Source organism: Notolepis coatsorum (genome assembly GCF_963971535.1).
Source record: "Notolepis coatsorum genome assembly, chromosome: 3".
Classification (NCBI taxonomy): domain Eukaryota; kingdom Metazoa; phylum Chordata; class Actinopteri; order Aulopiformes; family Paralepididae; genus Notolepis; species Notolepis coatsorum.
The window spans coordinates 145,345,408-145,358,810 of record NC_140167.1 but is presented as its reverse complement, the minus strand read 5'-3'; the positions used below and the strand labels follow the sequence as shown (position 1 = coordinate 145,358,810).

Sequence of the window (13,403 nt, the reverse complement as noted above, 5' to 3'; positions counted from 1 at the left end):
GTCTTGTTTCTCAGACACAAAATCTCCTAAACAAACATAGAAATTGATTGAGATATATGTTTGAAACCAATTCAATGCAGTGCATCAGATAATCCAACTCAGTTTTCCAAGCGGATTATTAGAATGCTATGATCGAGTGTGTCGAATGTCAAGTCCAAAATAATCAGAACAGAGACTCTGAACCAGAGCTGTCTCAGTGCTATGATTTGATCTAAAACCATTGATCTATACAGAATTACAGAATACCAAGGAGAGAAACAAAACTGAAAATGTTTGCGAGAGGCAGCTTCTCTTTGAAAGATTGGGTCCAAAGCAACAACAGTAAGGGAAGAGATAGGGATAAAGGTATGTATTTGTAAATCCTCACTGCTAGCTATGTACTAGCTTGTCTTGCAGAGCCATACTGTAGTTTGGATTATCACTGGGAATCTGGTGCTAATATGGTCAAGAATGCTCATTTTGGACTTAAACATATAATTGACCAACCATAGACCTTTTTTATTTCAATTTAATGGAGGGACTGGGAGACCCATGTTACTGACCAAACACTCTATACCAGTGATAACTGTTGGAATGTAGAGTTACTTAACACTTATTTTAACAAAATAATTCCACTTACAGCATCTTTAACATTTAGCTACAAGTTTTCTTTGTTATGAACAGTACTGTTGTGTACTGTAAGAGGCTTTGCACCCACAAAAAGGCACACTGTACTGTATGTCATGTGGTGTAAAATGTTTGAATACACACCACAGTAGCCAGAACATTACAGCAATACCACTAACCCTCACCCCTAACTCTATAACCCAATGTGGTCCGCTGATGGAAACGGAGTGAGTAACAAACTGGGACCACCTACTTCTGAACTCCATGGAGTCGTTTGTGTGTTCTCTCTGTGGTTTACACAGGGCTTGAGTCAGCAGCAGGAACAAGGCACAGAGCGCGGCCCACACCCTCATTGCAAGCGGAGGAGTCACCAAGACCTGGAATCAGATTAAAATCAAGTATAGTACACGCTTGATATGAATCAATCACATAAAAAATGGAAACACAATTAGAGTTGACAAATACAACAGGAAATACACTTACTATGGATGCAGGATATATCAGTGACCATAGAGATACATCGATGGTGACCATAATATAATATTGGCCGATATCAATGATTTTTCTGATTTATTGGCAAAAGCTGGACAAAATATCAGCAAACATATATCAGCAGATTTATTTGAGAGATATTGTATATATTTCTGATGAGCATAACTGGCCATATGTGAACAGCTGTCTAGCTGTACAGGTTTTTCTTTTTTTACCACATGGATTTTGTTTGGGTACTTGTGTACAACAGCATTGCAATATCCTGCAGGAACAGAAATAAAGCCAGATTACTTTCCATTTTACAGTCTCATCACTTTCAGTATACTTATATACAAAATTGGATTGCTGCAGACTTTTATTTTACAGACCACATCATATCAACATCGATAAATATTGATTATTGGCCTCATTGCATCTCTAGAAATTATCACATGATTCCTGATGAAAAACAATCACGAGAGAATTTCACAGAAACACTTAAGGCACATGTACATATTATTCAGTGTAATGAGGGTCTTCATCATTTACCATAATGCTAAGTATACTTATTAAGACACACAATAACTCACAATGACCCACATCAATAACCAGACTCAATTACAGTCATGCTCAGGCAGTTTATTATATAGTGTTATCAAATGTTTTAAAGATTGTTATTATTATTATTATTATTATTATTATTATTATTATTATTATTATTATTATTATTATTATAATTTAGTATTTTTGATATGATCAACTTCCATAGCTGACAAACATGCAGATAGATCTTCCATACAGCTTACAAAATGTGTAGTGTTTGCTAAAGTGGCTTTGGTGTTAAAAGGTGAAATGTTAGCGTAAATATTGCTTTCTTTTTCGCTTTGTTGCTTCTCTTATAGCTTTTTCCTCATCCCTTTTCAACAGAGGCCGACTGCACACAGTCTCTGAAGAGTTTTATATTCGCTCTGGGTTGCCATGTTGTGCAGAGGGAAGTGTCTGAAGGAGACTGGTCTCTCAATCTGATCTGGCAACACAAACCCAGAGAAAGCGAGATTTAATTCATGTCACTAACAACTCAACAATACAAAAATTGTTTTTGGGGGTAACCCGTGATATTAGTGGGAGAGATTACAAAAAGGGAGTAGTGTGGGAAAAAGGGTTAGCAAACAGAGAGACCCGGGGGAAAGGGGAGTGTTGACTTTTACCATCAACCTGAGAAACAGGTTTCAGGTGCTGGAAGATGAAGGGCGAGGAATAGAAGACAACGAAGAGGTGGAGCGTGACTCTCAGGTTCTGGAGAAAGCCTACACAGAAGTCGCTGAAGCAATCCTGGGTAGACCACGGAAGAATAAGAAGCCATGGATCAGTGAAAAATCATGGAACCTTGTAGACCAGCGGGAAACAATAAACAAGAGGATCCTTGGTACACACTCGGAAAGAATCAAGAAACAGCTAAAAGCAAAGTACACAGAGAAGGATAGAGAAACAAAGAGAAGTATAAAGAGTCAAATACAGACAAAAAGAAATGGATGGAGAACATTGCAAGTGAAGCAGAAGAAGCTGCAAGGAAACAACAAATGAAGACACTGTACGGTCTTACGAAGGCACTGTGCAACGAGAGACCTAGACAGAGCATAGCAGTACTGGACAAGAATGGCAACCTCATCAGCGGAAAAGATGCAGTGCAGGCAAGGTGGACAGAACACTTCAAGGAAGTACTGAATAGGGAACCACCAGAAAACCCAATAACTGATGAGGAAGAATGTGAACTCACTAACATGATTGAAGAGATTCCTGTACATGAACCAACACTAAGTGAAGTAAAGGAAGTGATTAAAGGACTTCAGAATGGGAAAGCACCAGGAATCGACAACATCACAGCCGAGTTATTAAAAGCCGTTTTCAGCAAAGAAGGTACATCAATTGTTGGAAAAAATATGGAGGCAGGAGAAGATCCCGAAGAACTGGAAGAGGGGGCTTATCATCAAACTAGCAAAGAAAGGAAACCTCAAAGAATGCAAGAACTCAAGAGGCATCACCCTACTTCCAGTCGTAGGGAAGATACTTGGCAGGATAATCATTGACCGAATCAGAATTGGAATCGACTCACGGCTAAGAAAATAACAAGCCGCTTACAGAAGAGGAAGAGGAACAACAGAACAAGTCTTCATACTGCGGAACATCATTGAGCAAGTAAACGAGTGGCAAGCAACACTCCACCTGAACTTTGTGGATTTTGAAAAGGCTTTCGACTCAGTCCACCATGAAAGCCTATGGCTAATTATGAAGAAATATGGAATCCCAGAGAAGATTGTCCAGATAGTGAAAATATTCTATGAAGACTTCCAGTGTGCAGTAGAAGACCAAGGAGAAATATGCGAGTGGTTTAACATCAACAGCGGTGTCAAACAAGGATGCAACATGTCAGGTTTTTTATTCTTAATGATCATGGATTGGATAATGAGAAGAACAGTTGGACAAGGCGAGAATGGAATCAGATGGAAGTTGACATCAAAACTTGACGATCTGGATTTTGCAGATGATGTAGCATTACTCTCCTCTACCAAACACCAAATCCAGGAAAAAACGACAAAAATAGAGAGAGAAGCCAGACGAGTGGGACTCAAGATTAACACCGGAAAGACAAAAACCATGAGAATTAATGCAAGAAACCATGACAAAATCAACATCAACGACCAAGAGATTGAGGATGTAGACCAATTCACATACTTGGGAGCCACCATCTGTAAAGAGGGAGGGGGTATGAAAGACCTAAAGCACAGACTCTCCAAAGCAAGAGGTGCATTCATCAAACTCAAAAAGATCTGGCACTCCAACAGCATCTCAAGAAGAACAAAGCTGAGATTGTACAAAACACTGGTTGTGCCAGTCCTACTGTATGGATGTGAAACATGGAAGATGTACAAGGGAGACAACAAATCAGTCGACGTGTTCCATAACAGATGCCTCAGAAGAATCCTAAGAATCCAGTGGCAAGACTGCATCAGCACCGTAGAGCTACTAGAAAGAGCCAACATGAAGCCGTTGAGCAAGGAAGTGAAGTGGCGAAGATGGAAGATGATAGGACACATACTGAGGCAAGACCACAACAACGACTGCAACATATCAATAATAATAATAATAATAATAATAATGCAGGACCTGCTCAGAGGTCTTTAATTGGCATTGGCAATTATCCTCAACACACACACACACCGGAACACACATGCATGCATTGTCTGTAGGATCGCTGATGCGATTCGTCTCTGCGATTAACCCATCCCGTCGTCCTTCCCCCCCAAGGGCAGCCGGGAGCAGACAGGCGTCAACGTGAGCCGTGCCAGGGGACCAATCCAAGTGCTCCTGTCCGTATTCGTCAAGGACGCCACAGCGTTAGCGATCTGTTGTTGTGCATGTTTTTCCATTGGGTTTATCTTATCGGGGGGGAAACCCTTGCGAGCACGGGGAGAACATGCAAACTCCACACAGAAAGGCCTGGGAGATACCCCACCTGGGTACCTGGCATCATGGAAACCTGGTCCCCAAGCGGGAATCGAACCCTGGACCTTCTTGCTGTGAGGCGACAGTGTTAACCACTACACCACCGTGAAGTGACTTGGGCACCAGAAGGGAAAAGAAGAAAAGGAAGACCAAAGACTACCTGGAGACGCACAGTAGAGAAAGAAAGAAAAGAGGCAGGGTGGAGCTCATGGCCTGAAGCAAGAACAATGGCAGCTGACCGGGAGAAGTGGAAACGCTCTGTGAAGGCCTTATGTGCCACTAGGCACGAAGTGGATAGGTAACAGGTAACAGGCAACATCCCGTGTCTCTAAGCAACAAGGATGCTGCCAGCTTGCCGCTTCTGTAATTAGAATCTAGAAAGGGATATATTAGCCTTTGATGTTTGTACATTTTGAATGAAAAACAGCAAGCCACTTGTTATTTTTCTTCACAATTATCTTTGCTACAAAGTTACTGCGATAGTCAAGTAATTTCTGTCCATATAGGCCTATTATTTATTCAGTTTGGGAATGTTCACACTAGCTAGTGTGGTATCATGAATGCTTCACAATACCAGTCTTTTAACACTAGCACAGCCATGGAGAAAATGCCACTGATTCCCGCCGGAACGGGTCTGATGACTCGACAGCTTATATGAGAAATATGAGACAAATAAACAGTGTAAACTATATAATTACCTCTGAATATAAAAATATGAGGTTTACCACAATGAATGAGAAAAAAAGAGAATAATAATAATAATAAAAAAATATATATTATTCATTTTTTTATTCTTTTTTGGATGGAAGAGCCACACATTGACGGGCAAAGAGCCACATGTGGAGACAGCAGTAATCAAAATAACAAGGAAAACAAAAGAGATGTTAATTCAACCCCAGAGCCCATACAATGACCTGGCCGGCTAAGGTGTGATTACTTAAGTCACATAGCCACGCGATTTAATACAGCAGTTTGAACACAGCTGTTCGAGAGCAGGATTGGCCTGCTCTGAAAATCATCTAGATTGGAATGAAATACAAATGGATTGGCTTTTGGTTGAATTTAGATCCCTCAGAAATAAACTAAAGTAATCTATATTCAAGGCGAAAACGGTCAAAGTTTCCATACCCAAAGCAAGTGGGATGGGGATCAGACCGTCAGTTTCTAAACTAAGTGGCTGATAGGCACTACGGGCAGTTAGCCACTTGGGGTCCTGACTTGAAGACGGACTATGAGATCACGATCGACTGGGTCGCTGGCCGGTCGGATAGCGTATGGCATGGAGACCATAAATGCGTCCGGCTCAATGTACAGTCAGGCCACAATAAGCCTAAACCGAATGCGTTAGTAGATGAATCTGGATGGTAAGACCTAAGAAGTGGAAAGAGACCCAGCCTAAAACTGCGTCCAAAGGTAATATGGGGACCTCTCGAGTTCATGAGAGGAGACCTTGCCCTGGAATGGGAGACCTGCATCTCTGGTGGACGGGGGGTCTGCGACCGGATGCAAGGCATACCAGCATAGATTCAGCTCGACCATTGAGGGGGGGTGTATCTAAGTAAGGGAAGGATTGCATCCAAACGGAAGAGGTGTACTCTAACTGAAGGGAGGTTGAAAGGGTCAAAGTGATTTTTTTTTATTAAAAAAAAAAAAAAATTGCATTTTTACAGCTTTATTAGTCACGCAGGACCGACAGAGGAGAGGACGAACGGGAGGAGAGGTGGGGAGGACATGCGACAAATAACGACAGGAGCTGGGATCGAACCCGGGTCGGCCGCATAGGTGCGCGAGGCACTATGGTATGCGCCACGAGGGCGCCCCGTCAAAGTGATTTCTAACTATATTCCAACTCTGAGATGAAAATATGTAGTTTTAAATAAGGTGGTTTAAGTCAAGAACTATATGTAAATGTAATGTCTTGAAGGAACATGCTTGTAGGAAGTCCTCATTTAAACTAATGAGTAAAACAGATGGTTGGACCAATATAATTGTCAATTGTGTATACTATGGTGAAAATTGTGATAAAGAATATTAGAATGTGCCCCAGAACCAGACCTAGAGTAATATGTGTTTATTATACTAAGCAAATTAATGATTTAAGCTGATTTGGACATACAACTATTTTGGTATTAAGAAGTTAAGGCTGGCAGCAGTTGGACGCCCCTATTTTCAAATTCAAACATAACTAGCTCCTGATTGGGGATACCCTTTTGTGATGTCATTTCCTGTGAGGTCACACAGGGACCGGGGACTCTGTTATAAAAAGGAGGGCCCCGGGAAACAGGTCAGAAGAAGATGAAAAAAAATACCAGACAGAAGACAATCTCCAAAAGGGAATCCATACCTCATCGGTAAAGGCGAAATATCGACATCTACTGCAACACAAAGGAACTTTAGATTGTAGGATTGGACTTTGCTTGTTTAAGAATCTTTGTAACCAATAATTTGATAAAGGTGGACACCAGTGCACCTTTGCTTACGTGTAAACCTAATCTTTAGAGTATACAACTTTTTAGGAGTGAATTGGGTCCCGTTTTGTGGTTAGCCAATAAATCTCATTTTTGGTATAACTCTAGCACCTGGTGGACTTCAATTGTTTTCACACCACACCTTTTTGGGATATTAGAAACATGACGCAGAGCTCAGTATTAGTAGTTTCAGAGACGACACTGGCATCTTTGCCACACAGTTCAGCAACTGGAAACAGACCCGGGGAGTGAGGTTCCATTGTGATTTCCCCCCTTTGCAGTTGCCCAGTGAAGCTCAAATTACCATTACGTTTTTTTTCTTTTACTGTTACAACCAATAAAGGTAAATGTTTCAACTTAATCTTTGAGGAAAATTATTGTTGATGTTTTATATCATAATCTTTACTTGTTTCCATGGTAACTACTACAATACCCATAAGTCTTGCCAATCTTCGACCAATCACGAACTACTCTGAAGTTGGTAACTCTTTACATTCTTGTTCGCTGTCTCACTATCATGCCATTCGCCACCATCTTTGTTTTCATTGATCGTTATGCACATTTATGTCAAAAGACAAAAACTTACAGAGTTGACAAACAATCAGAGTCAGGTAATGACGAGTATATAATTCCATTAATTTCCATTCAGATCAAATCAAATTTATTTGTAAAGCCCACAATCACAAGTCAATGTCCCCATGGGCTGGACAAGTCCTCTCTAAACAAGTCAAGAAGAAACATCACAATAAATCAAGAACAAAAAACCCATCATGAAATCCAAAATCGAATTGAATTATGCTAAACTCTGCTCCTGTCAAATGTCCATATGAACCCAGCTACCATGACAACCCCCTATTGTAAAAATAAACACTATATACTGTAGGCAAAAGTCTGTGCGGAACAAAGACAGGTCTATAGAACTACAAAGGTGAAAGTGGTCTGGACAAAATAAGGTGAATAGCAACATTTCCTGAATTGAGAGACAGTTGTACCCATGGATAAAACTATATCAGGGGTGTCGGAACAAAAGCACAGGCTTACCGTGAGGAGAGGTATGCAGGATCCCTATGTTACAGTTTCAGGAACAGAACTTAAATATCTGTGTCAGTATCCGTCAGCTGCAGCTTCAGGAACTGAACAGGTGATTGAAGAAAGATGAGAGGACCTCACTATCCGTCTTGGTCTAAATGGACAGCCCACTCCAAGACAAGCCCTAATGGCTGGAATTCCAAATGATATGCCAAAGTACAGTGAGTTGTGAGGGTAGTAGATGTGTTGGGATGAGTGTCTCTAGGTGTCAGCTCGTAGAGAAGGCAGTATATGTGTGGGGATGAGTGTCTCTAGGTGTCAGCTCGTAGAGAAGGCAGTATATGTGTGGGGATGAGTGTCTCTAGGTGTCAGCTCGTAGAGAAGGCAGTATATGTGTGTGGATGAGTGTCTCTAGGTGTCAGCTGGTAGAGAAGGTAGTATATGTGTGTGGATGAGTGTCTCTAGGTGTCAGCTGGTAGAGAAGGTAGTAGATGTGTGTGGATGAGTGTCTCTAGGTGTCAGCTGGTAGTGCAGGACAGTCACGGAACATAAGCGGTTTCCTCCATCTCTTTATACCCCAGCAGGAGGGGCAGTGAAGTGTGTTGATGTGCTGATGTCACAGCCTCCTCACACTGATGTGGCTACACAGAGATACACATGCACTTGAACTGCATTTGCACTGAGGACTTTCACATTGCATTCATTCATTAGCCACTAAGCCTAATCTTGACCGCTACCCTTATCCTAATTTAACCCCTAACCTTAATTTCTGCAGACAAATGTCCTCACTCAAAAACCATTCCCCTAATATGTGCCTAACCTTGAGCTAGACCGCTACCCTTAACCTAACTTAACCTAACTTAACCTAACCTATATAACCCCTAACCTTAATTTCTGCAGTAAATGAGGACAAATGTTCTGTCTCAAAAACCATTCCCCTAATATGTGCAGACTGCAGAGCTCAAACAGGCCCTCACAAGTATAGTAATACAAGTACACACACACACACACACACGCACGCACGCACGCACGCACGCAGGCAGGCAGGCAGGCACGCACGCACGCACGCACGCACGCACGCACGCACGCACGCACACACACACACACACACACACACACACACAGGATTGTAAACAGGTAGGTTACAGTAATTACACCTAATAGAGACTATCTGACTCACAGAGGCTTTCATTCACAAAGCACACGTCATCATACACTTCCGTCCACTTCCTACATAATGGCCAGGACCGGCTGACATATAGGTAAACAACATGCTATTGATAAAAAGCGCAGGCTACACAAAAGGATATGCCAATTAACACATTGGGTGCCACGCACCCTTCCGGGAAGTGTATAGGCCTTGCCGCCCATTAACCCCATGTAAGCCCTCACCTTGTTTGTAGAGCTAAACCTATATTTTATATTATAGCTATGGATCTAATAACGCAGTCGATTGTCAGTGGGTTTCTTCCAGTCAACGTGCAAAAAACTTTTTTCATCTATACATTTCCGTTTTATACCGTGGTGAATATGAGTATAGTGGTAGAGTGATCCTGTGTAATTCCAGGGAACTCCGTCAAAACAGCCCTTTAGTCAAATCCACTTATCACGTTGCCATTTTTCGCCTGATTATCGAATCATCCTGAAATTAACGCTAGATTATGGTATTATGTTTCCTCATGCAGGCATTAAAGGGGGGTTGGAGCGGGGCACACCTCCGCGCTGTGATCACTGCCAACGGGACACAGCACACACACATACACACAGCGATCGCGGGAAAAAAAATATCGGATCAACGCAATATTGGTAATATAGAGTCCTTACCTGGTCTCTGGTGTACTGCAAAAAGAATAATCAAATTATCTGATCGCTGTTCCAGATATCCACATCGATCCTGTCTCCGATGTTATCCGGCATTGCACATGAACGGGCGGGCGGGTTCAGTTGTCCAAGCCATCGCTACAAGCCCTTGTTTTGCCGGAGTGTTTAGAACCCGCCCCCACACTGAAACTCAGTAGAGAAAAGAAACTACATTGTTTCAAATGGAGTGCAATAGCAGCCGCAAGGCGGATCTCAGACACATTCAGTACAGCATGCACAAGGTGCCTCGATGGATTATGAATGGCACTTGCGAATAAAAGGAAAACCGAGACAAAAACGTAGATTTACGTTTCCGGCCAGTGGCGGACTGGGACACAAATTCAGCCCGGGACATTCAGACGCACCAGCCCACACACCGGCCCACGCACCGGCCACAAAACCGGCCCACACAACGGCCGTTATGAAACACTCGTCCAGTATTAAACAACCCAAGGCTGTGGCTAAGGAGTCAACATCAGGGAGACCAAATCTACACCCCGCCCCTAGATGTGCACTCATGCACAGTGCACACACACACACACACACACACACACACACACACACACACACACACACACACACACACACACACACACACACACACACACACACACACACACACACACATATACCGTTACTTCCTGTCATTGGCATATGTTTTTATTTTTTACTAACATCTTAGTGCCTCATTAGCCTAGGGATTAAGGATACATGAAGTATTAACTACACCATAATAATATTGAGGTTTTGATCCATAGATATGTCTGTGCTACACAATTTCGGTTAGATTGGATTTATTGTCCTTTAATTTGGCACTCATGACATTAGTTGCTTGCCATTTAATCAACATCGAAAGACCCCCCACTTCCTCCCAGACACCCATTCCAAGAGCCTGTTTTCTCTCTCTCTCTCTCTCTCTCTCTCTCTCTCTCTCTCTCTCTCTCTCTCTCTCTCTCTCTCTCTCTCTCTCTCTCTCTCTCTCTCTCTCTCTCTCTCTCTCTCTCTCTCTCTCTCTCTCTCTCTCTCTCTCTCTCTCTCTCTCTCTCTCTCTCTCTCTCTCTCTCTCTCTCTCTCTCTCTCTCTCTCTCTCTCTCTCTCTGTATGTGTCTCTCTGTGTGTGTGTCTCTCTCTCTCTGTGTCTCTCCCTCTCTCTGTGTGTCTCTCTCTGTGTCTCTCTCTCTGTGTCTCTCTCTCTCTGTCTCTCTCTCTGTGTGTCTGTGTGTCTGTCTGTCTGTCTGTCTGTCTGTCTGTCTGTCTGTCTGTCTGTCTGTCTGTCTGTCTGTCTGTCTGTCTGTCTGGACTGGGCTCTCTCTCTCCGCTCAGGGTCAGCTGTGCTGGACTGGGCTCTCTCTCTCCCCTCAGGGTCAGCTGTGCTGGACTGGGCGCTCTCTCTCCCCTCAGGGTCAGCTGTGCTGGACTGGGCGCTCTCTCTTTCCTCAGAGTCAACTGCATAAGAAGAACATCAGCAATCAATAATAATGGCTTGAATTCATACAGCCTTTTTCAGCCTTTTGAAAACATCCAAAGGAGTAGTAGTAGTAGTAGTAGTAGTCATCATCTCACACAATACAATATACACCATCATTTAACAATATTTGATTTTACAGTGACTGAAAAGGTACAGACTGAAGCATAATGCTTATATATGCCTGTCCTATATTCTTAACAAAAATTACAAAAATTAAGACTCCAAAACAGTATTCTAAAAGAAAATAGCAAAAAAAACAGTATTATTCACCCTTGTAGTTTTCAAAAATAGCTTTACAAACCATTTTCTTAAAAACCAAAAGCGAATTACTCATTCTTAACCGTATATCAGCATTGTTCCACAAAGCGCTTGACAGAAACCATCAAGTATTCACACTCACAGTCATACGCTACTGGTGGTCGTGAGCAGCATCAGCAAACACAGCTGCCCTGGCAGACTGACGGAATCATGTCTGCTATTCAGCGCCAACCACCATCAACAACCTTCATAAATACATTCAACATTAATGGAATAGGCTAACTACCAACTTAGCTGTAGCAGTTAGCTGTTATATGTGTAGAAGGGTGGATTATCCCTGCTTATGGGAGTAGTAGTACACAGCCACCTGGTAGCAGGATACTATAGAATTGGATCTATATGTACCCCTGTCTTTGGCCCGGAACGTCGTTCTGGAGGGCTTGCAGCAGGAGTGGATGGGGCCCAGGATTTACTAACCTGGGGGATGGTACTCTGGTCTCCCTCGCCTTCCAAGGCGGTCAGCAGTAGCTCCCCACACACTCTCACTTCCCCCAGTACCTCCGACAGCCCTCCCACACCCGGTGACTGTCAGTTCAATAGTATTATTGGGCTTCCCTTTAAGCAGTACTGTAACTGAGGGGTACAATTCCCTGACTGTATTACTAGATATGATACTTACTACCACTACCTTTGTACTTAATATTCGGCCACCCAGTACTCGGCATAAATATATTATGATGAACACTGTCACGTAGATGAAACGGATCCAACACAAATGTACGAATTAGAAATAGGTCTTTATTTCTACACAGCGATGGTGTGTAGAGCAAGCACTTAATCAAATCAATCACATTTATGAATGGGAATTAGTATGCACTTTTATGGCAAGAGTATTCGTCGGTATATCAATAGAGAATGTCCAATCTCTGAAGGCGCAGGTGGTACATATACGACCTGGAATAGTTTAAGGAATAACAGCAATGATACTTTAATGATTATAGGCTGGATACACTAGGGGGGGTTAATCCGGTCGCTTGTAAGCCGACAGGAGTAGGAAGGGGGGGGGGGGTAGAGTCCGGCTGCCTCATCCGGCCAAGGGTATCCCAGGTGAACCCACTGTAGTGCCGTTCAATGCGCCGGCGATCCTTGGACCACAGATGAAAGCAGATGGACTCTTTGTGGGCCGGCGTCCTCCGGTCCACGGAGGAGAGACGTGAAGCGACCTCGTCTTGCAGAGCGTCTCCTCACCTTGCGTCCTCTCCAGGGGGGGGGGGGGGGGTTCCAACACACGGCAGTGTCGGGGGTCTTTATCCATGGAATAATCAACGTATACAAAGCATAATCCGTGCCTGGGAAGGCGGGCTGTCGTCGGTAGAATAATCCGGTATACAGGTCCACTCGCTCGTCGGCTCTGGGGCTCCTCGGGTGCAGCTTCACGTGGGGTCAACCACCCTGGATAAGCAGCCAGTTTTCTGCCCGAAACGATGGGGTGCTGACTACGGTAGTATTCTCACCGCACGAAGCACTATATATTAACAGACTATTATTAGCTTAATAGACTACGTCCAACTCGACGATATAGTGCCAAATATGACTATTCAAATATTAATATACACGATGTCTCAATACCGATTGTAAGCCGAACTTGGCCTTACTCCCACACGTGGCGTCGCGGGGAGGCTTTACGTCTGTGACTCTATTGGAGGGTAAGAAACTGGACTGAAAAGGAAGTCCTACTT

General features: G+C 43.1%; 1 protein-coding gene across 1 annotated transcript in view; it reads left to right on the top strand.

The window, feature by feature from the left end:
• Window positions 1-3,363: 3,363 nt before the first annotated feature.
• LOC311226022 (scavenger receptor cysteine-rich domain-containing protein DMBT1-like) overlaps window positions 3,364-13,403 on the top strand; it is a gene marked incomplete at both ends in the record, with an annotated part of 80,061 nt that continues 70,021 nt past the window's right edge. Inside the window, one exon of the mRNA XM_084311403.1 lies at window positions 3,364-3,503. Coding sequence (XP_084167529.1) covers window positions 3,364-3,503 — 140 coding nt within the window. The remainder of the gene's footprint in view (window positions 3,504-13,403) is intronic.